Source organism: Fringilla coelebs (assembly GCF_963513975.1).
Source record: "Fringilla coelebs genome assembly, chromosome: 19".
NCBI classification, from domain to species: Eukaryota; Metazoa; Chordata; class Aves; order Passeriformes; family Fringillidae; genus Fringilla; species Fringilla coelebs.
Window position 1 is genome coordinate 13,107,803 of NC_140045.1, and position 22,212 is coordinate 13,130,014.

Sequence of the window (22,212 nt, forward strand, 5' to 3'; positions counted from 1 at the left end):
GATTGACAAATGAACCTGGGGGATTGAGGCAAGGCCAGCTCTCACAGTGCCAGGCTGGCAGCTGATGAACTTCAGGTGGCCTAAGCAAGATGCTCCAGGATCCAAAGGACAGGATCTGTGCTGCAGAAAGGGAGGCTGGCTGATGAGTGGTGTTTGTGAGGGGGTGTGTGCTAATGCAGAGGAGGAAATTTAGTGATGACAAATGCTAAATAACGTGTGCAGGGAAAACAAACTGTAATCATGCAGTTACATGGATAGGGCCTAATTGCACTATTATCACTCACAGAAGAGCTCTTGGAGTTGTTGCGGAGAGTTCTCAGGAACAGCAGCGTGGCACTTGACAGGAGGAAAAAAAACAAATTGAATATTACTAATTGGTAGGAATAAACTGCAGGAAACAGAAGTTAAGCGTCATTGTATTGGGTCTGTCAGTGCCTGCATCCCACACGTGGCCACCCTGTCTAAGAAGGCTGTGGGCAGCCTGGAAAAGCTACAACAAAGCACACAACCACTTCCAGAGGGGAAGAGAGGGAATGGGTTAGGGCTCTTCAATATGGAAAAGGTGTACAAGGCTCTGAAATCATGGCTGGTGGTGCAGAAGGTGGGTGAGGGATGGTTGTTCACTCTCTGTCACTATCAGAGAGACAAAGGTAATCCAAGGAGTAGCTTCTAATTTGCCTCTTGCTAAATAAAAAGAATTCCAATGACTTCTAGGATCTGAGGTGGGAGACACCTGGGGTGTCTTGAATGTATTAAAAGTGGCAGTAGTGTGTGATCCAAGCAAAAGAAAAGAAAAAACTTCCAGGACCTAAGGAGATAAAAAGTCGCCTGAAAAAATTCATTAGGAGTATGGAAGCACCTCCAAGTGCCAGGAAAATCAGATCAATGAAGACTTCTTGGTCTCAGAGGGGCTGTGGGACTGCCTCTGGATGCCTGGAAGTGTCCAAGGCCAGGCTGGAGAGGGCTTGGAGCAGCCTGGGACAGTGGGAGGTGTCCCTGCCCATGGCAGGAGGTGGCACTGGATGACCCTTAAGGTCTGTCCCCACCCAAGGCAGTCTGTGATTCTGTGATTGCATGAATCATCAACGAGCTGGCGTGTGGGAGGTCACACGGCTCCGCAGTAATGATGTCAACTGTCTGTAAAAATGATCCCAGGTGACGGAGGGATGAAACACCGTGTAGATAAATGTAGTGTAAAGTACATTGGAGAAATGAGGTTTCACTTCACATGGCCTGTAAGTGATGCTGAGCTGATTGTTATCACTCAGGAATGAAAGGATGGAGTTAAGAGTGCTGTGAGCTCTGTGCTCCCAGAAGCAAAAAGCCCTCGCCAAACCCAAAGCCCCTCTGAAACCGGATATTAGGGTTTATTAGGAAAAGAAGGGAGAACAAAACAGAAAAAAATCCCCATCTTGCTCTGTGAATACCTTCTAAATAAATCTTGAATGGGCAGCATTACTGCCGCCGCCTCTGCTGCACCTCAAAGGCTGGAGGAGAACGGGAAATGGTGCAGAGCCAGCAACAATAAAAGGAACCGGATAATAAAGATTGCATCACTCGGTGCAGATAACGATTGCAAGGAAAATCAAAAGGCTGCTTCTGTCTGAGGAATTATTGAAGAGGCTAAAGCTCTCCAACCTGAAAAGAAGACAGCACAGGGGTGCTGAGGGCTTGGAGTCCTGAGTGGTGCAGAGAAGCCGGTGCCAGCAGGATTGTTCCCTGGTTTTGCACTGGACAAATATTTCAGCAACTGAAATGTTCAGGCAGCACTTCAAAGGATGTACTTTTATACAGGAAGCTCAGCTGAACTGTGGATCTCCTGCCCACAGGATGCTGTAGGTGCCAAAAGTTGGGTTGATATCCACAGCAGCTTACGCTCAGTCGTGAAGCCAAAACCCATCAGAGACTGTTAAGCCCAGGGATATGAGCTCTGGGTCAGAAGGTTCTGAAGTCTGTGGGAAGCTGTGTCCAGAGCTGTGCTTGTGTGTGCAGCATTCCCAGGACAAGGGCTGCCCTGCAGAGCTGCGCCTGGGGTGGGGATTTCAGAGGGGAACCCAGTAACATTTTGGCTTAGGAGGTCCTGGCTGCTTATCAGGAGATCCTGGCTGTTTATCTGGAGATTCTGGTCGTTTATCAGGGGGAATGGAGGCCCACGAGGAAGGAAGGAGAGCTGTTTGATCTGGAGGGTCTGCAGGACAACCAACGCCATAGAAACGGCAGTGAGTTTGTGTTGGGAATGTGAAGGTGGCTCCGACCCTCAGGAGGCAGCTGGAATTCTGCTGGAAACAGGGCTTGGTCAGGTTCACATTCCATGATTTGTACAAATGATCAGTTTGACTTGGGAATTTGCAGGTTGGGGGACTCGCCTCTGAAAATGTGAGATGGGCTGAGGCCGTGAAGGACTTCAAAGAGCAGCAGAGCACCTTGTGTGGGGATGTCCTGCTGGTCACAGCCTTTGTCTCCTACCTGGGCTACTTCACCAGGAAATACCGCCAGGAGCTCCTGGATGGCATCTGGAGGCCCTATTTGCACCAGCTAAAAGTAAGTCCTGACTGGTCTGAGAAGCCATGGTTGCTGGGATTAATGTGGCCACAAATCCTGGTGCCCACAGGGGATCTCTCAGGTGAGGGACATCACAGTGTCCTCAGGACGTGGCCATGTACTCCTCCCTGGGGGAAATGTGGTGTCCTTGCTCGATGGAGTTCCTCCATGCACACAGGAAAATCCCAAACAAAGAGCCCAGCCCTGCATTTTGTCCATGGCCATGAAGGAGGGGGGAATATGGAGAAGGATTTGGAGCAGGCAGAGCTCGCTGCCAGCTCTCCTGGAGGCTTGGAAAAACTCCAGGTGTTCTTTCGTTCTGGACACGAGCTCTGGTCGTGCTGGCCGTGCCTCTCAGCTGGTTTTACCCATGTCTTGCTGTTAGGACCAGATGGAGATCATTGTGCTTGAAACTTGTTTAATGTTTCACTAATTTTAACAGGTTCTTCATACAAATGGTGCCAAGAAGCTTTTAAATAAGGTCCTAGAGATGCCCAAATCAAAGGGCTGGCCAAAGCAGACAACTCCTTAGGCTGAGAGGGGAAATCTTCATTTTGTATTTAACACTGAGACAGAAACTCAGCTAAGACGTGGTTTTAAAAATGACCTGACTGTGCTTAGAAATGTCAAGGAAGTGCCTGTAATTCCAATGGAAATGAAAGGCCCGTTCAGCTCAGACACCTGGTACAGGTAGCTCTGGTTGGCACACCCAGAAATGGCCTCCCCTGTCAGAGAAGTGTTTCTGGAGCTGCTGATGGTGGTTTGTAACACCACAGCAGCCTTAGGAGGGCATTAATTCTGTCCTTCCAAGCTGGCTCAGGGAGCTGAACAGGGCAGGGAGTGACCCCAGACAGTGGGGCTGGGCTGTGGGGGGCAAAACCCCTGGGATTGTTTGTACAACAGGACTGGGGTACAAAACCAAACTGCAAATACCCTTTAGAACGGGAAACCACTGATACATCATGGAATCACAGAATACTTTGTGCTGGGAGGCACTTTAAAATCATCTCGTTCCAACCCCCTTGCCAAGGGCAAGAACACCTTCCTCTAGCCCCGCTGGGGTCTGCAGGAAGCCGTTCTGTTTGCCGGCAGGTGCCGGTGACGCCGCGGCTGGAGCCGCTGGCCGTGCTGGCGGACGAGGCGGCCGTGGCGGCCTGGCGGAACCAGGGCCTGCCGGCCGACCGCACGTCCAGCGAGAACGCCGCCATCCTCGGCAGCTGCCAGCGCTGGCCCCTCCTGGTGGACCCCCAGCTGCAGGGCAGCAAGTGGATCAAGAGCGCCCACGGAGAAGGGCTCCGCGTGATCCGGGCCGGGCAGAAAGGGTAACGCTGTCCTCCTCTGGGAGCAGGGCTGCTGGCGGGGTTGGGATAGGGAGGGGGGAAAGGCACGGGGCTGCTTCTGGCCGGATAGCGGGATCCCTGCAGGATCAGCGTGCCCCAGGCGAGCACCTTGGGGCTCAGCCTTCCAGAGGCTGTGTGTCCAAAACCCAAACTGCTCTATAGCCTTGGCCACCTTAGCAAGCTCAGCGCTTATCAGCTCTCAGTGATCTCAGCTCTTTTATGGTTTCAGCTCTCTGCTTGCTAAAGGTGTCTGGGCTAGGGCAGTGCCTTCAGGCAGGCGGAGAGAGTGAAGAGGCCTCAGAGAATCCACGGCGATGGTTTATTGAGAGGTCCACAAAGGGTTCCAGCGACAGCTCTTCTGCCAGGATGGGCTAAAGTGGCCTCTTTTATAGGGGCACAAGGGCTCAGGAACTGACCAGTTGTAAGGGTTAGGGAGAATGGCCTATGGGGTCACAGAGGGATAAGCTAGGCCTGGAGGACCAGAGTGAGAGAGAAGCTAGGCCTGGAGGGCCGGAGTGAGAGATAAGCTAGGCCTGGAGGGCCGGAGTGAGGGCTCCTGGCTTAGTTACTTTGACTCGGCATTTTACCCCCACGGAGCTATAGCTGGCTCAGGGTCTGCTACAGGCAGGTGTGGCTGTGGAGATGAGCTGATTGAGGAGGTGGCCTGCTGTGAGATTGGCTGTGCAGCTCACACCCAGGGTCCTGTGGGCTGGTTTGCCCCCAAGCAGGCAGCACAGGCAGGATAGCTCAGTCCTTTGGGGACAGGCTGTCCGAGTACCCAAGCCGCTCTTAGCTGCAAGCTCAAGGGATGTCGGCTCTTTAGTGATTTATCAGCTTGCTTGATTTCAGCTCTTTTGCTTGCTAAAGCACCGTTGCAGGCCGACCAAAAGGCAGACGAGAGAGGAGAAGGCAGCCCTGGCGTTCCACAGCGATGGTTTTATTGGGGAGGGTCTGTGAAGGGTTCCAGTGATGGCTCTTCTGCAAGAATGGTTGGTTTTGCAGGCCTGTGAGGAGTGTGGCGAGTCAGAGGGGGAAGGCTAAGGCTGGGTTTATGAGCAGTTGGGTGGTTGGGGTAAATGTGCATGGTTATAGGTTGATTGGTGGGAGGAGTGCCACGTAGTGAGCCTGAGATGTGCCTGCCTGGAGTGTTTGGTGAGCGCTGGGCACGCAGCTGCACTGAGCCAGTAACATTGAGGGAAACCTGCCCCTGTATCTGCTCACCTGATCTGCTTGTTCATTACCAAAACGACAGATTTCTTATTAAATCAAGGGTCTGTTTAGTGCTTGGCTCTGTTACCATAGAAACTCGACTGAAGCTGGTGATGGAGTGAGCTGAGGCTCAGTATCAGACAATTCCAGACTGGCTTGGGTTGGAAGGGTCCTTAGAGACCATCCAGTTCTCCTCCTGCCCTGGGAAGGGACACCTCCCACAACCCAAGGGTGCTCCAAGCACTGTCCAACCTGGCCTTGGACACCACCAGGGATCCAGGGGCAGCCCCAGCTGCTCTGGACAAAAGGCCTGTATAGACCTCTGACATCCTCCAAAGGCTCGTTGTATCTGTAATGTCCCAGTTAACTTTTTTTTTAGGGTTAGGGTTCTGAAAACCACAAAGCCCAAAGCCCCAGGCTGCACCAGGTACTGGCACCACCTTAGCCCTCTTCCTCTTTCCAAAGGCTGGCACCCACCTGTAGCTTCCACCTCAGTATCCCCTCCTCACTGACAGTGTCACATCCTGCTCTGCTGCAGGAAGCACCAGTGCTCTTTCCCACAGGTATCTGGATGCTCTGGAACAAGCCCTGGCTGCTGGAGACCTGGTTTTGATTGAGAACCTGGAGGAATCCGTGGATCCTGTGCTGGGGCCGTTACTGGGGCGAGAAACAATCAAGAAAGGCAGGTGAGCTTGGGGGGCTTGGGGACGTGTGGATGGGGGCTGGGGGCTGCTGTGTTCTCTGTTCCTGCCCTCAGACTGTGGGTGTTCACATCCAGCAGCATTAACACCCTGCCTTCAGCAGTGAGGGTGTTTTTAATCAGGCAGCCACAGGTAATTCAGCCATAGGATGGCTTGGAAATCAACCCGGATTTCTCATTTCATTTCACAGCATCATTCAAACCTTGTGTAAAAGAGAGACCTGTAATTCTCCCATTGTACACTGACCTTGGGGTCTGTAATTGGCTGTTCTGACACCAAATTATTACCAAAATAGCTGCTGCTGTGTTGTGAAATAAAAGCAGCCTTGAATTTTAGCAAACACTGCACAGTGTTTAGAAATGCAGCTACAGATTTCAGCATCAAGTGTTTCTTAATGAGGTCAAGTTCTCATGGCAGCTGCTGGTCACCTCCAGCTGAGAGAGCAGCAAGGGAGGCAGCCAGGGAGCTCTTTTCCCTTAAGTTCTTTGAGGATTATTTCCCTGCTTGCCTAAAACTTCCCAGGGTGTTGTAAACTGGTGGGCAAGGCAAGCTGTCTGCAAAGTTTGTTGGGGAAAACCACCCTGGGAAGGGTGGCTGAGTATGGGTTTGGCTGCAGGATGGAGGGACAGGGTTGGTTCCAGGGCAGGATTGGAATGTTTGGAGGATGTTGAGAGGGGGATGCAGCTGATGCTCCTCCTGCTGAAACCCCAGGTACATCAAGATTGGGGACAAGGAGTGTGCCTTGCACCCTACCTTCCGTCTGATCCTGCACACCAAGCTGGCAAACCCCCACTTCCAGCCCGAGCTGCAGGCCCAGTGCACCCTCATCAACTTCTCCGTCACCCGCGACGGCCTCGAGGAGCAGCTGCTGGCGGCCGTGGTGCGCCTGGAGAGACCCGACCTGGAGGAGCTGAAGGTCAGCACCTGGGGACTGTCACTAGGAGCAGGCACAAATCATCAGCAGCAGCAGCATTACACTTAGAATTTAATTATAATTATTATAATTATTGATATTGTTATTGATCTAGTGGTTATTGGTTCATGCCAATAACAGAGAGACCCGACCTGGAGGAGCTGAAGGTCAGCACCTGGGAATTTTCACTGGGAGCAAGTGTTACAATCATCATTAATTTTTTGTTTTTATTTTTATTATTGGTATTTTTAAATTTTTATTTTGTTTTTAACAAATGGCATTTCACATGCCAGCTGCAGACATTGCTGAGCTCCTCACAAAATCTTGTATGAAAGACATTGAGAGGTTTTTTCCCTTCAGCCTTCTCTTTTCTTGGTATTTTGAGAACCCTCATACTTAATTTTCAAGGTTTTCTTCCAAAAAATTCTCTTTATTTTCCTCCTTCTCTTGTGACTGAAAGCTGAGTTTCTCATTACCTCAGTTTTTTCCTGGACTTCACAGATTTAATTTTGGAAGCAGGATTAATCTCGCTTAATTTTCAGCATTTGTGGTAAAGGATTCTCTCTGTAAATATTGTGAGGCTGGCAGTGATATTTTTCTCTTCTTGTTCTTCCTCCCACTTTGTAAGAGGCCAAAATATTTTCTCTCTCTCTTAATAAGTATGGCTTTAATTTCAAGCCAATTTTATAAAGAAAACCCTCCCTTCTGACGACACCTTTAACAGTGTAACAAATATGAATAATCCTAAATATTTTCTGAGAGTGGGAATAAATTTACTGCATGTGCTCACTCATTTTCTGCCTGGCCCGGGTTGGAAGTGCCTCTCTCTTCCCAGTTTTATCCCAGTAAGCCACTGGTGACAGTGGGACCCCGAGGCCAGGATAGAAATGGGGGCAGGACAGGAGAGGCCTTGTTGTGAGATTTGTGAGATTTCACAGTGGTGCCCACCAGGCTTTAACCCCGTGTTCCCCGTGGCTGTGGGACTGGTGTGGGCTGGAGTGCTGAGAGCAGAGGTTCAGCAGGAGGCGTGAGGAGCAGCTGGGACCCTCCAGGCTGGCGTGACCCTGAGAAATGAGCTACAAAGACACAGGATATGTGTTTGAGATGAGGATCAAGGTCTTTTATTCCTGATTCCTTTCCAGTGTTTTCCTACATCTTTAGCAACAGGGATCAGTTCTCCTGGTGCTTTCTGTGCTGTTCAGGTTTCTCTGAGCTGCCAGCTTGTTGGACAAGGGGTGATCCCAGCCCTCTGTCCATTCCCAGGAGCTGCAGAGAGCAGGAGCCAGCGCTGCTGGGCTATGGCAATTGTCAGTGGGAAGCCTGTTCCCATGTGAAGCTGACTCATCCTTACTTAACCTCATCTTTTATGGCTAAAACTTCCTGGATTTGTTATTTGCAGTCAGATCTCACAAAGCAACAGAATGGATTCAAGATCACCTTGAAAACGTTGGAGGACAATTTGCTCTCTCGGCTGTCATCGGCATCTGGGAATTTCCTGGGAGACACAGCGTTGGTGGAGAACCTGGAGAGCACTAAGAGGACAGCTGCAGAGATTGTGGAGAAGGTACAGAGACAGTGATAGCCTGGAGAAAAGCATGGCTGTGGTCCTTTAAGGATTTCTGGGTGGAATGTAACCTCTGCTCTGCCCATCTCTGCTCCATCTGCTGAGCAGGGAGTAGAAATTGGTATAAATTGTAAATGCTCTCCATTCTGGAGAGCTCCAGGCCGTTTAGTTCTTTGGAGCTTTTTTTTTCTGTTAAATGACCTATTTAAGACCAAGAGAAAACATTGGTGCCTGATGTGAAGACAATAAAATTTACACACTGTATCACGGCGGCTTTAAGCTGTTCCAGCATAATCCTGGGTACATCGCTCTGCCTCTTAGGCTGGCTTTTAGTACTGACCAGGGACTGGAGGCTGGGGAGTTTGTGATCTCGAGTAAATCTGAAACAACTCAGGTATTTCATGCCTTTCCATTCCTCAGAGTATAAACCAGTATGAGCTCCATGAGCACTGTCACCTGCCCAGCTGCTCTTGCTGGCTGCACGGGCTTCAGTAAATGCCCAGAGGTTCGTCCTTGCCACTGAGGGAACTTGGGAGTGTGGTTCCCTGCCAGGACTGTCCCAGGGCTCTGGTGGGGATGTTCAGCTGCTTCCCTCTGCAGTCCCCCCATCTCCAGAGCCTGCACTTGCCCTCCCCTGGCCCATGATCTGCCTGGCCCAGGCTGGAGCTGACCCTCTCCTCCCAGCCAGTGACCAAGACACTGAGTGATCCTCCCTCCACATTCAAAATCAGAATCGTTTTCCCTTCATGGTGCATCAGGTGCATTCAGCTCCCTGGGGAGGGCTTTCTTGAACCCCCAGAAGAGGTGTTGAAGGGGATTTTTTGATCTGGAAAGCTTGGCATCTCCCCCTTGAAGTAGGTGTTTTGGAAGTGCTTCACCCTCCAAACCAGCTGTGCTGTACAGCTGCTCACTGCCAGCAGTGCCAACAAGGCATGGATTTTAGAGTTTGCACCTGGGTTTGATGAGTTTGTGCCCATCTGGAATGCTGTGGAAGAGCCCTGTTCGAGGTTCAAGTCAAGCCTCCCTCTCCTTTTAGTCTGCCTACCCAAAGAAAGGTGTGCAGCCAACATTTTCCTTGCTTTGGAAGCCCTCCCTGCTCTGCAGATGAAGAGCATCTGTCTGGCCCAGCTCTGGCTCTGGGTTTGGCAGAACTGTTCCTGAGTTTGGCAGAGCTGTTCCACTGCTGGTGGGGATGTGCAAACAGGCTCATCCCACCGACCCCACAGCAGATTAAGGTTCATCCTGTGCTTCCTTGGGGTGCCCTGCTGGCTTGTGCTGCCGCAGGAAGCCTGGGAAGGGCTGGAGAGGGACTTCTTGCAGTGGTAGGACAAGGGGAAGGGCTTCAAGCTGAAAATAGGCAGATTTAGAAGAAATTCTTGGCTGTGAGGGTGGGCAGGCCCTGGCACAGGTTGCCCAGAGCAGCTGTGGCTTCCCCATCCCTGGAAGTGTCCAAGGCCAGGTTGGACAGGGCTGGGGCCAGCCTGCCATGGTGGAAGGTGTCCCTGAGTGGAGTGAGAAGAGCTTTTAGGTCCCTTCCAACCCCAACCATTCTGGGATTCTGTGATCCCATTGCATAGTTTGCAGGGCTGGCTGGGTCAGCGCTGTCCCAGCAGCTCCTGACCACGGTGTTAGACCTGTCTGTCCTCAGCCAGGGACTCAAATAAACCCCAGGAGGCTCAGGGATGGCACTTCTTGCTGCTGAGGTGGAATGAAAGAACAAACAGGAGCAAGGTGATGGTTCTTCCAAGAAGGTTTTCACAGGTCCCTCAGAGCAGCTGCAGAGCCCTGCCCAGGGGGGTTTGGTGCTGCTAAGGGCAGCAAGGAGCTGCTCTAAATTAGCAGCTCTCAGCCCTGGGGAAGCTGCCTGAGAGCAGCACTGGGGCTGCTCAGCCCTGGGCTGTTAATGGCCTGCACAGGAGGGGGGCAATTAGCACGAGAAACTCATTGGTGAGAAGTTGAATTCCAGTCAGCAAAGAGCAGGGAACCTAGGGAGAAGTCTGGAGGGGACTCAGGAAAACAGGGGGATGGGGCAACTGGTGGAAAATGCAGTTAAATGGAAGGTTCCAGAGGGGGAGGATGCTGGGGAGGGCAGCTCCAGCCGGGCAGGGCTGGCTCCATGGTGGTCACTTGTGGCTTGCCCTGGTGGCTTTGTGGCCAGTCTTTATCATTGCAGCGGGCCCCTAGATGGGTAATAATTCGTTTAGACTCCATGTATTACAGAAAGTTGATTAATAATCTTCATTAAGAAACCCATTGCACTTTCTTATACCTTAGTTCTCTACAGGCAGAATTGATTGGTCCTTTAGTTAAAACACCATTACTGTTGGTTAATTAAGAAACCACCCTTTGGTAAACAAATTTTCATAACACATTCCACATGTTCACAATATCAGGTGCAGTAAGATAAGAATTGTTTCTCATTCTTTTCTCTGATCCCTTCACAGCCTTTTCCGTGCACAATGCCTGCGAAAGTTGTGTTGCTGTCTGTGGCCGGAGAGCTGCTGCCCCAGGGCTGTGGGCACTGCCCAGGGGTGTTGTGACAGGAATTGTGCTGTTTCCCTGCAGGTGCAGGAGTTTAAGGTGACAGAAGGCAGGATCAACGAGGCCAGGGAGCAGTACAGGCCCGCGGCCCGCCGCGCCGCCATGCTCTACTTCACCATGAGCGAGCTGCACGCCGTGCACCCCATGTACCAGTTCTCCCTGAAGGTACCTGCCCTGTGGGATCTATAAAATCAAAATTCAGTTCTCCTGAAGGTACCTGCCTATGGGATCTATAAAATCAAAATTCAGATCTCCTGAAGGTACCTGCCCTGTGGGATCTATAAGTCAGAACTCAGTTCTCCTGAAGGTACCTCCCTATGGGATCTATAAAATCAAAATTCAGATCTCCTGAAGGTACCTGCCCTGTGGGGTCCATCAAATCAGAATTCAGTTCTCTCTGAAGGTACCTGCCCTGTGGGATCTATAAAATCAAAATTCAGATCTTCTGAAGGTACCTGCCCTCCAGCCCTCCTGCCCTCTGCTCCTGGGGTCCATAAAATCAGGATTCAGTTCTCCCTGAAGGTACCTGCCCTCTGGGTTCCATCAAATCAGAACTCAGTTCTCCTGAAGGTACCTGCCTTGTGGGGTCCATCAAATCAGAATTCAGTTTTCCATGAAGGTACCTGCCCTCCAGCCCTCCTGCCCTCTGCTCCCGGGGTCCATCAAATCAGAATTCAGTTCTCCCTGAAGGTACCTGCCCTGTGAAGTCCATAAAATCAGAATTTAGTTCTCCCTGAAGGTACCTGCCCTCTGCTTGTGGGGTCCAAAAATTAGAATTCAGTTCTCCTGAAGGTACCTGCCCTCTGGGTTCCATCAAATCAGAATTCAGTTCTCCCTGAGGGTACCTGCCCTCTGCCTGAACTGCAGTCACAGTGTCACAAATCACACAAGGTTGGGGTTGGAAGGGCTTTAATGCCCATCCTGTTCCAGCCCTTCCTGTTCCACACCTTCCACCATCCCAGGTTGCTCCAAACCCTGCCTAGAAGGAGTTGCAGCATTAATATTCTATTTCATAGAATATTTTTGTCATTTAAGAATGGTATTTTGAGGGATGGAGGGTTAAATGAGCATCCTGGTCTACAGCTTCTTGCAAATGATTTCTTACCTTGACAAGTGACCTGGAAAAAGGAATTGAGGAGACACTACAAAATGCTGAGCCTCATCCACAAAGAAGCTTTTCCTTTTGATAGCTACGACTCATTTGTTGAAGTAATTTTATCAGAAAAAATGTACAGAATATCTTTTGTGCCTTTTGAAAGATTCATCCCTCTCACATACATAATAGATCCGGGGGTTCCTGAGGTTTCACCTTTAATCTGTGTCTCCTGCAGTTAGTTTGTTTTCTGTTTTCCAGTGAACATTAGCAGTGTGTATATATACATGGAAAATTATTGGGGGAAATGTTTTTATCTAATAAATTTTGATGGCAGATCATAAAACATCGTGTAAAGATGCACAGGGATGATTTTAGAATACTTGCCACACAGCTGGGAGCCCATTATAAATTAGAACACAAAGATTTATGTGCTGCTCTGCAGCATGTTTTAACACAATTTAAAGAAACGTTAAGCAGGAAAATGCATTCTGCAATTATTTAATAATGCACTCAGTATCAGTGTTACTTTAATTTGTTGAGGCATCATTTTTCCTTTGCAGAACCCTAAAAATGAGGCTGCCAGCACGGTCATGCCTTGTCCAGTTGGAGCCATCAGTGTCTATTGGCCTGGTTATTTCCTTTAGCTGGGCCCAGCACACGGAGCCTTTGCTTTGCTAAGCAGGCCTCGGGGTTTATGCTCTTTTAATTTTCTTTTTCCGCCTGCATTTGATAATTTTCTTGTGCTTTTAATTTGGATGACTCTGAAAGTTGTTTGTCTTTTCTCATTTAGATCAGAAATGTTGTTGCAATAATCCTTGACCTCTTATATAAGAGGGTCATTCTCAATGCAGATGCCCACCCTTGAGGGGACTTCAACAACTGCTTCAGCCCTCTGCTCCCTGCCCTCCTCAGACAGAACTTTGCTGGACCCAGACAGTAAAACTCTCATGGGACTTAAAAAAATTATTTTTAATTTTAATATTTATTTATTTATTTATTTATTTATTTATTTGGAGGAATTGCTCTTCTCTGAGTTGAAATATTTGTGGAGGGGGATATGTGCTTTCCTCCTCTGCTCCACTCTGCTAAGACCCCAGCAGGAGTAGTGTCCAGCCCTGGGGTCCTCAGCACAGGAAGGGTGTGGACAGGATTGAGCAGGTCCAGAAGAGGCAGCAGATATGATCCAAGAGCCCCTCCATGGAGCCAGCTGGGAGAGCTGGAGAAAACTCCATGGAGAGCTCAGAACCCCTTCCAGGGCCCAAAGGGGCTCCAGGAGAGCTGGAGCAGGGCTGGGCACAAGGGATGGAGGGACAGGGCACTAGAATGGCTCCCACTGCCAGAGGGCAGGGCTGGGTGGGACATTGGGAATGAGGAATTGTTCCCTGGCAGGGTGGGCAGGGGCTGGGATGGAATTGCCAGAGCAGCTGGGGCTGCCCCTAGATCCCTGGAAGTGTTTGAGGCCAGCTTGGACAGGGCTTGGAGCACGTGGGGCAGTGGAAGGTGTCCCTGCCATGGCAGGGGTGGCACTGGACGTGCTGGTGTCAGAGTTTTTCCCGTTTCCTCTGGGAGTTCCGCTCTCTGCTGGCTCCACTTTGCAGAGGAAGTGGCTGTGCCATCCCAACGGGACACACTGGGCACAGAAACATCTCCTGTGCCCTTGTGTGGCAGTTCCCTGTGCCCTGTGGGGCTCCCAGGGGATGTCACCACTGCCAGGGGTCCCCAGGGGCTGCTTGGTGTCTGTGTGTTCCCTGCAAGGCAGGACCTGAGCTGGCATCACCGTGCCACCTCAGGGGCACCCAGGGTGTGCAAAGAGCATCTCCCACCGCCCCTTCCCGCTGTGCCTCCCCTCGCAGGCGTTCCAGGTGGTGTTCCAGAAGGCCATGGAGAGGGCAGCTCCTGCTGAGAGCCTGGCAGGGCGGGTGCTGAGCCTCACGGACAGCATCACCTTCTGCGCGTTCCAGTACACGGCCCGGGGGCTCTTCGAGAGGGACAAACTGACCTTCAGTGCCCAGCTCACCTTCCAGGTACCAGCACCACCCCGGGCATCCTGTGTGCCAGACTTCACTGCCAGAGCAGGGGGCTTGATTGTCTTCTCTGCCTCTCTGGGGATCATGGAATATTCAGGCTGGAAAACCCCCCCAGACCACTGAGTCCATCCCGATCCCCACCCTGTCCCCAGCCCAGAGCACTCAGTGCCACCTCCAGGAATTCCCTGGGCACCCCCAGGGATGGGCACTCCAACCCTCCCTGGGCAGTTCCAGTCCCTGAGCTCCCCTTCCATGGGGAAATTCCTGCTGTGCCCACCCTGAGCCTGCCCTGGCCCAGCCTGGGGCTGCTCCCTCTGCTCCTGTCCCTGTTCCCTGGAGCAGAGCCCAGCCTGGGGCTGTCCCCTCCTGGCAGGAGCTGTGCACAGCCAGAAATTCCCCCTGATCCCCCTTTTCTCCAGGCTGAGCCCCTTCCCAGCTCCCTCAGCTGCTCCTCACAGGATTTATTCCTGCCAATAACAGGCACGGGCGCTGTGTTGGATTTGAATTAGGCTGACAAAGGTTATTTGAGCAATTCCTGCTTGCAGGACTTGCAGAAAATGGCAAAGCAAGGCCTGGAAGGGCTCTTGCATTGTACCTAAAGAAGTGGCTGCTGCAGAGCTGCTGTCCCACATCCACAGTGTTTGTATAATTTTTTTTTTTTGTCCAGTCTGGCTCTGCTGCCAGGGCTGTCTCCTCAGGGTGCTCTCCACCCACCTGGAACTCAGCCTTTACCAAATGGTTTTCCCAACTTTTTTCCTCTTGCCAATCTCCACACTCATTCCTGGTCCTCTTTTGGGACACTCAGAGCAGCTACATGGTGTGTCCATCACACCTCTCCAGCACAGGGCACTCTACATTTCAGCCACTCATTTTTCAAGCACGTTAATTGAATAATTAATCTGCTGCTCTGGATCCTGGCTGCTCTAGGATATCTTGTTTGTTTGGAATTACAGATACTTCTGATGAATAAAGAAATAGACCCAGCAGAACTGGATTTCCTGCTCAGATACCCAGCACAGCCTGGAGTCACGAGCCCTGTGGAGTTCCTGTCTGACCATGCCTGGGGAGGAATCAAGGTACCTGATCTGTGGGAAATCAGCTCCCTTTATCTCCTCTAAAAACCCTTCAGAGGGTCTGTGGTGTTGTGAGGTCCCCAGGACGAGGTGAGAGATGAGAATTTGACTCCATGTTCTCAGAAGGCTGATTTATTATTTCATTATTTTATATAATATTAAAAGAAATGATATTTTTAAATGATACTAAAGAAAGAGGAAGGATACATCAGAAGGCTGAACAAGAATGATAATGAAAGCTCATGACTGACTCCTCAGAGTCTGACACAGCTGCTGGTGATTGGCCATTGGTTAAAAACAATTCACATGTTTGGATAAACAATCTCCAGCCCACATTCCAGAACAGCAAATCATGGAGAAGCTGAGGCTGATTGCTGCTTTGGAATGTGGCTTGGACATTGTTCACCAACAGGTGATTGTTTGATTGGTCCCATGTGAATTGTTTTTAATTAATGACCAGCCATGGTCCAGCTGTGGCAGACTCTGAGGAGTCACAGGTTTTTCTTTATCATTTTTGTGAAGTATTCTGATGTACCCTTTCTCTTTCTTTAGTAAAGTTTTACTATAGCATAATATAGAATAGAATAGAATAGAATAGAATAGAATAGAATAGAATAGAATAGAATAGAATAGAAATCAGCCTTCTGAGAACTTGGAGTCAGACTCTCATCTCTCACCTCATCCTGGGGACCTCACAAACACCACACTGCTGTGCATGGGAAGGTTTCCAGGTGTGCTGCACACCTCAGGTGTCCTCAGCCTTCATCTGATGGCTCCAGGAACTGCACAAGAGTCACTGCTCAGTAATCTGCACTAATTTTATGAATTTCAGGACTTTCTGATAGTGAATTTTACATGATCAAGTACCAAATACCCTTCATATTGTCTTTTGTGATGACTGTACTATTGATTTTGCTATAAATAATATGGTGTCAACTTTTATTACTGTTTGTGTTGATATCTGTTGGTTTATTAACCTCTGAGGTTTTGGCAATTCTAGTTACTTGAGGCATGGGTTTAGTAAAATCATATTTTGTCACAGACTGCTATAATTAGGTTAATTAGTCATGGATTCTACACGGTTTATTAGCAGGCTAAAATCTCCTTTTCTTATATCAAGAAGATTAAATGCTATAATAAATTGTTTTTTCAACAAAGCTTGAACAAAGTACACTTCAGATTTATATTTCAAATTCGAAGTGAAATTTAGCATTCTGCTGATTTTTCACAGAAACATTGCAAATGCTCCAGCCCAAAGGACTCCTTTTGCCAGGGGGTTCTGGCCAAGATAGTGCCAGAAGAAATCAATATTGATATTTGTGGCCCATTCTGAGCCTCCCACTTTGGGCACATTAACTTCCAAGGAAACCTCATTAAATGTTGAGGGCTCTGGGCATGCAGCTGGCCTTGTGTGACTTGACTTATTATTTATTGTTGGGGCTTGATTAATAATATATAGAGGCCAATAATCCTTTGCCGTTGCTTGGCTGTTTGCAGCTCGTGGTGCTGGAGCATCTCATTTAGGAAACCCTCATTTATGATTTAGTTTTCCAGCTTCTTTCAAGTTCAGCACAAAGTTTCACAGAGCCTTTTGCTGTAACCTGTGTGCCAGGGAAGTTTGGTATTCACCCCTGGATGAAGACAAGCTGGCCAGAAGGAGGTGGTTTGTAGGGAAAGGTAACAGCTTTAATTATATCTGCTGAGAGACCTGGGAAAATAGGCACGATTCAGGCTCCTGGGTGCTTCTTTAAAGCTGAAAGAGGAATTGAATTCAAGCTAAGGGCTGAGAAGAGCTGCTCTGAGCTTGGCTTCGTTGTGTTCATCAGTGAGATGTGTGGGAGGGAATGGCACCTGTGGAGGAGCTTTGCCTGGCTCTGGAGCAGGGGAGGTGTTAGCAAAGGGCACAGTCACTGCCTGGGTGCCAGCCCTGCCTCTGGGTTACTGAGATTAGCTGAGAGCAGGAAGGACAAAGAGTTGTGTCATTTAATTAAAGCAGGGCCTTTGCTGAGCCCCTGCCTTTGCTGCTCAGTGCAGTTGGTCATTTCAGTCCTAAGGCCTCTCATTTGCAGGGGCTTGGCAGTGATCCCTCGAGAAGGCAAAAGTGGTTTTTGGTTCCTATAATGAGGTTTTCTGTCTCTTTTCAATTTCCTTTATTGCAGCCTGTTGTGCTGTTCTCCCCCTCTGTGTTCCCAGAGTCTGCCTTGAAAGTTTTTATTCCTGTTGGTACTTCTGAAAACCTTTTCTGTGTCCATGCACAGCTGGCCATGTCTCCTGGCTTGGCTGGTGCTTTCCTCACCAGTAAATGTGTGAACACACCTTAGAGCACAGTGCTGCTGTGGCCACTTGGGAATTCTCATTGTGTGTTTGAATTAACACAGGATCCACACAGAGATTGTCCTCTGGAGGGTGAGTATTCTCTGAATTCAGCTCTGAGTTGATGCTCTGTGCTCCTCTGAAGCCTTTGTGAAGGCAGGCTGTCTGTTGAGCTGTTCTTGGTGAGTCAGCTCCTGTCATGGCTCTTCTCTGAGCATGGTGTTGAATTTGCACATTTGATTTTAGGCTCTCTGTATTTGGGTCTTTGCTTGGTCTTTCAGACTGTACCCAAATTCAGCAGTAAGTTTGCTGCCCTGGCAGCACCTGAGTGCACACAGTGAAACTCCCTGAGCTCCCAGGGTCCTGCCCTGGGTGATGCCCAGCCATTTCCTGAGAGCAGGAGAGTTCACCCAAGCCAGAGGTGAGCCTGGGATGCTGGCAAAGTGTGGGGCTCACCCTGAGCTGTGCCTGGCCCACCCCTGGAGCAGTTCAGCAGGGAGGGAGCAGCACACACACCTTCTGCCCACACCAGGCTGGTGTTCCAGGGGTGCAGCAGAGCCTGGGAGTGTGCCTGGCACAGACCACCCGAGCATCCCCTGGGCCAGCTGGGCTCTTCTGCAGCTTCCCCCCTGCTGATGGAGCCACTGGCTGTGCCCTGGTGCTCTTCAAACCCAAAACATTTTGGTTGTGGCCAAAGCCAGGAGTGAGGGCTGTTCCCTGGGAGCCCAGGGTGCCAGGCTCTCCCAGCTCCTCCAGGGTGCCCTGTGGCTCCCCGTGGTGCACGTGGCTGTCCCCGTGTCCGGGCTGGCTCCTGGGAGCTGGAAATGTGCATTTCCCCAGCCTGATTTCCTTTGTGATGTTTCCTGCAGTGCCTCTTCAGTGCTGAATGCAGATGTGTCCCACGGGATGAGTGCAGTGAGTTAATGCACAGCAGGAGTACACCTGGCCAGCCTGGATTCCTTCTTATCCCAATCATCTCCCTCATCTTTTTCTGAAGAGGAAGAATTTTCATTATGTAGATATGAAAACGCCACTGAAAGGGCATTGTTTAATAAATGTGATGTTGAATAATGAGCTCTAAATACTGAATTCAGCTTTCGAGGAGGAGAACAGCCCTAGACAAAGTCGTATATTAACTCCATATTTATAATTTTGCAGAATGCAGATGATAAGATTGCGTATGTGGCTTAGGAGATAAAATACCGAATCGTATATTTTGCATTTAAGAAAACTGGATTTTTTATTTTTTTCCCACAAAAGAACAAAAATCTCTCTTCCAACTTTCACTTCTTGCACTTTTTAGATGAGGAAATTTTTCATTCTTCTCCAAGATTCATTGTGGCACAATCTGCTGCATACATTGTGCTCTCTGTGCATATGCAATGTCCTTTGATCAGGCTGGTCAGACAGGAAAGGCTCGCAGCTCACAGCTTCCCTCCTACATTCAGAATTATTATTTTGCCAGAAAATCATAGTCTTAATTAAATATCTTCCATTAACTCAGTTCTTCAGATGTACAGCCTTTTAGAGCATCTTTGATAGAAAACATTGATTGTGACACTTCAATGGGCATTTATCTGCTCTCATCTAGAAGTTTCCTAAGGACATTCTTCTGTCCTCTGTATCAAGTCTCAGAGAAATATTCCCAATGTCTCACAGAAATGCTACTTGAGAAGCTTTTACCTTTTTTTTCCCCTTTTCTTTTCTAACCTGCTGGCTAACGATCTGATGCTTATCTGAAATATGGCAGAGATTGTGATCGCATCAAATATTTAAGGACACACTTTGTCGGTTTGATTGCAGGGTGGAAATTGAGTTTTTCTGGATGCTCCAAGCCTCTGTCTTTCCCTCTCAATCCTCCCTGACACAAAGCCTGCTGTCAGCTGAGCGTTTGGAGTGTAAAAGCCTCTTCACCCTCTGAATGGGAGGAAAGGGGAGTAATGGCTGCATCCTGTCCTTGGTCACACCAACCCCAGGCTGGGGCAGAGGGGCTGGAGAACTGGGAAGGGCCCTGGGGTTGCTGGAGACAGAGGCTGTGCATGAATCCAGGTGGAAAAGGAGCCAGTGGCACCTGGGCTGTGGCAGCAGGGCCAGGGCAGTGCCCATCCCCTGTGCTGGCACTGCTGGGGCACCTCCAGTGCTGGGGACAGCTCTAGGACAGGAAGGACACTGAAGGGCTGGAGCGTGTCCAGGGAAGGAACGGAGCTGGGGAAGGGTCTGGAACAGCTGAGGGAGCTGGGAAGGGGCTCAGCCTGGAGATAAGGAGGCTCAGGGGGGCCCTTGTGGCTCTGCACAGCTCCTGGCAGGAGGGGACAGCCCCAGGCTGGGCTGTGCTCCAGGGAACAGGGACAGGAGCAGAGGGAGCAGCCATGTGGATGTGGCATTTGAGGCCCTTTTTACCCTAACCAATTCTCTGATTCAGTGCTGAAGGAGCCGTTGGAGCTCCTCACTGTGTGACAGAGCCCTGTCCCTGGTTCCTTTCTCTGGCTGTGGTGGTTCACAGGAGGAGCTGTGGAGATTGCAGTGCTCAGCTCGCCTCTGACTGGCAGTGACCTCTGGAACCCTGAGGGTAAAACCAGAGCTTTCTCTGGGTTGGGGAATGTGAGATGGCATTTTTGGAGGCTCTCAAGGCCTGTGCTTGGTTCCCACAATGTGAGCACAGAGCATCAGTGGACCCCAGTACCCCAACAAGAGCCTGGGGCCACCCTCTGCCCTTCACTCAGACACCTGAAAACACAACTGTGAGAAGAGGCTGAGGAGAGGGAAAGGGGAAGAGTTCTGTCTGAGGACCTCAAGACTGAGAGGCCAGGAAGATGTGATCTCCAAGAGTGTCCTCTGGAAGGGAAAAAGCAGTTGGCTCCCTGTGTCAGTAAAGAGAAGAAAAATGCAGGAAATATTCACAGCAGGCAGTGGACCTTGAGAGCTTTCCAGCAAGGGACACCTGGAGCAGATGCCCCAGCTGAATTCTTGCAGGCAATGGGACATATTTTCTCTTCCAGTTTTGCTGTGTGTTGGCCCATCTGGGATTTATAACAACCAAATCCAGGAAAGTTTTCTGAAATCCACAAGTACCATCTTTCAGCTGCCCTGGGGGACCCTTGCCCAGCTTCTGGTTCTGGCTGTGTATCCCTGATTGCTGAGAGGCATCCAAGAGGAAAGATGGAGAGCATGGTTTGGGAGAACAGCCTGACTTTGCAAGGTCTGTTCTCAAACCCACTTGAACAACCTTTTTAGAAAATGCAGAGAAAATGTCAACATGAGCCCATCTGGGAAACATCTCAGGCAAAATGAGGAAAACATGGTGGGTGGCTGTAAGCAATGAGAATACAAAGATTGTGACTAAGTCTCATTTCTGGTACTGACCTTTCCCATCAAGTGGAGCTGACTCTAAGGATGCACTGGTAGGAAGGAGATGAGTGCTGAAGCCATTGTCCCCCCTATTTAGGATTTTTCACTGGGAATTTTCTGAGGAAAGGTGCTGAGATCTGATCCATCACTCACCAGACTGCTTGAGGTGTCCATCCTGCATGTTGTGATGCCCTGGGACCCTGCAGATAAACAGGGGGGGTTGGACAGTGCTGTGGTGAGGCTCTGCACACCCCCTGTCCCCATTAAAATGTGGAAGCAGCAGGAGGAGTTTGAAGGGAGACAGAGGGTTACAGTGCCTTGAGCTTGTCAGTCAGCTTTTATGAAAGAAATAAGGAGGGTTAAAACAACATTTTTGTGCTGAAACTTGATTGAAGCTTGGCAAACCCCATCAAATCTTTATTTTCACCTTGGTAGAGATTTTTCTTATGAGTTAAATTATTCAGGTAGGGCGGCTAAACAGAAAATAACACCTTCAGTGTATGAATAATACAACCCAAAACTTAGGATGGGAGAGATTGTAAATAATCCATCATCTGCTGCATTAATTCCTCTAGTTAACAGTAGTATTTAAATGGAGCAATTCATCTGCCTGCATGTCTTTTTCCTGAGTGATCCAATCTATCAGTTGAAGCCAGGTGCAGCTCTGGCTTTGCCATTCTTCCAGGAGCTGTCATTTTCCAGCTGTGGGGATGCTGGTTTTCCTAAAGACTCCTGGGCCAGCTGCAGAAAATGAAAGAAAGGAATTATGAATGTTAACTGAAACGTGCCCATGGACAGTCTAAGACCTTTACAAAGTGCTTGGGGGATCACAGAATTGTAGAATTGTTAAGGTTGGAAAAGATCTTCAAGATCCTGGAGTCCAGCCTTCTCCTGAATCCCACCAGGGTCACCAAACCCCACCACAAAATTCACCCACAAGCCACTCCAAACCCCTCAACTCACCAAGGACCTCTGTGGATCTCTGCTTAAAAACTGTGTAACTCAATTCATAAATTCCACAGCTCCTTAATTCTGCAAGTGCAATCGTGACTAATCATCAGGATTTAATCATCTCACCGATTATTAAAACTGGGAGAATATTAAATATGATTTCTTTCCAGTGTTGGCAGGTTGTGTGATTTTTATAGAGATATGTTTGATGTTCAGTGTGTTCCCTACAGAACATAATTTTTTAAAGTACAGGCAGAAGTTTTTTGAAAGAAAAGCAAGATATGTTAGTAAAAACTGAAAGTACAAACCAGATATAAACTGAAGCCTCAAATGATAATGATAGATTTTACAAAACCCCTCAAATTCCTTCATTTTGATTTCCTTCTGTCTTTTAAAACACAGTCCCATGGCTGCTGGGGAGGTGGTTACAGGCTGGGTGTGAGGAGTGTTCTGGCAGCTCTGCCTTTACTGGCTCTGTTTTATTTTCACCCTGTTTGTGTCTGTGCAGGGCTCAGCAATGAGGTGATTTTGTCCTGCCAGAGCTGTTCTCTAGCCAGGTGATTCTAAGGATGACTGTTTTAATTGTGGAAAGCTT

General features: G+C 49.4%; 1 protein-coding gene across 1 annotated transcript in view; it reads left to right on the plus strand.

Annotated features, from left to right (window-relative positions):
* The window catches only part of DNAH9 (dynein axonemal heavy chain 9), a gene marked incomplete at its 5' end in the record, with an annotated part of 134,750 nt that overhangs the window by 73,748 nt on the left and 38,790 nt on the right, over nucleotides 1-22,212 (plus strand). The window contains 8 exons of the mRNA XM_084218566.1: nucleotides 2,353-2,541; nucleotides 3,634-3,863; nucleotides 5,654-5,776; nucleotides 6,503-6,707; nucleotides 8,104-8,268; nucleotides 10,834-10,974; nucleotides 13,759-13,929; nucleotides 14,886-15,008. Coding sequence (XP_084074692.1) covers nucleotides 2,353-2,541; nucleotides 3,634-3,863; nucleotides 5,654-5,776; nucleotides 6,503-6,707; nucleotides 8,104-8,268; nucleotides 10,834-10,974; nucleotides 13,759-13,929; nucleotides 14,886-15,008 — 1,347 coding nt within the window. The remainder of the gene's footprint in view (nucleotides 1-2,352; nucleotides 2,542-3,633; nucleotides 3,864-5,653; nucleotides 5,777-6,502; nucleotides 6,708-8,103; nucleotides 8,269-10,833; nucleotides 10,975-13,758; nucleotides 13,930-14,885; nucleotides 15,009-22,212) is intronic.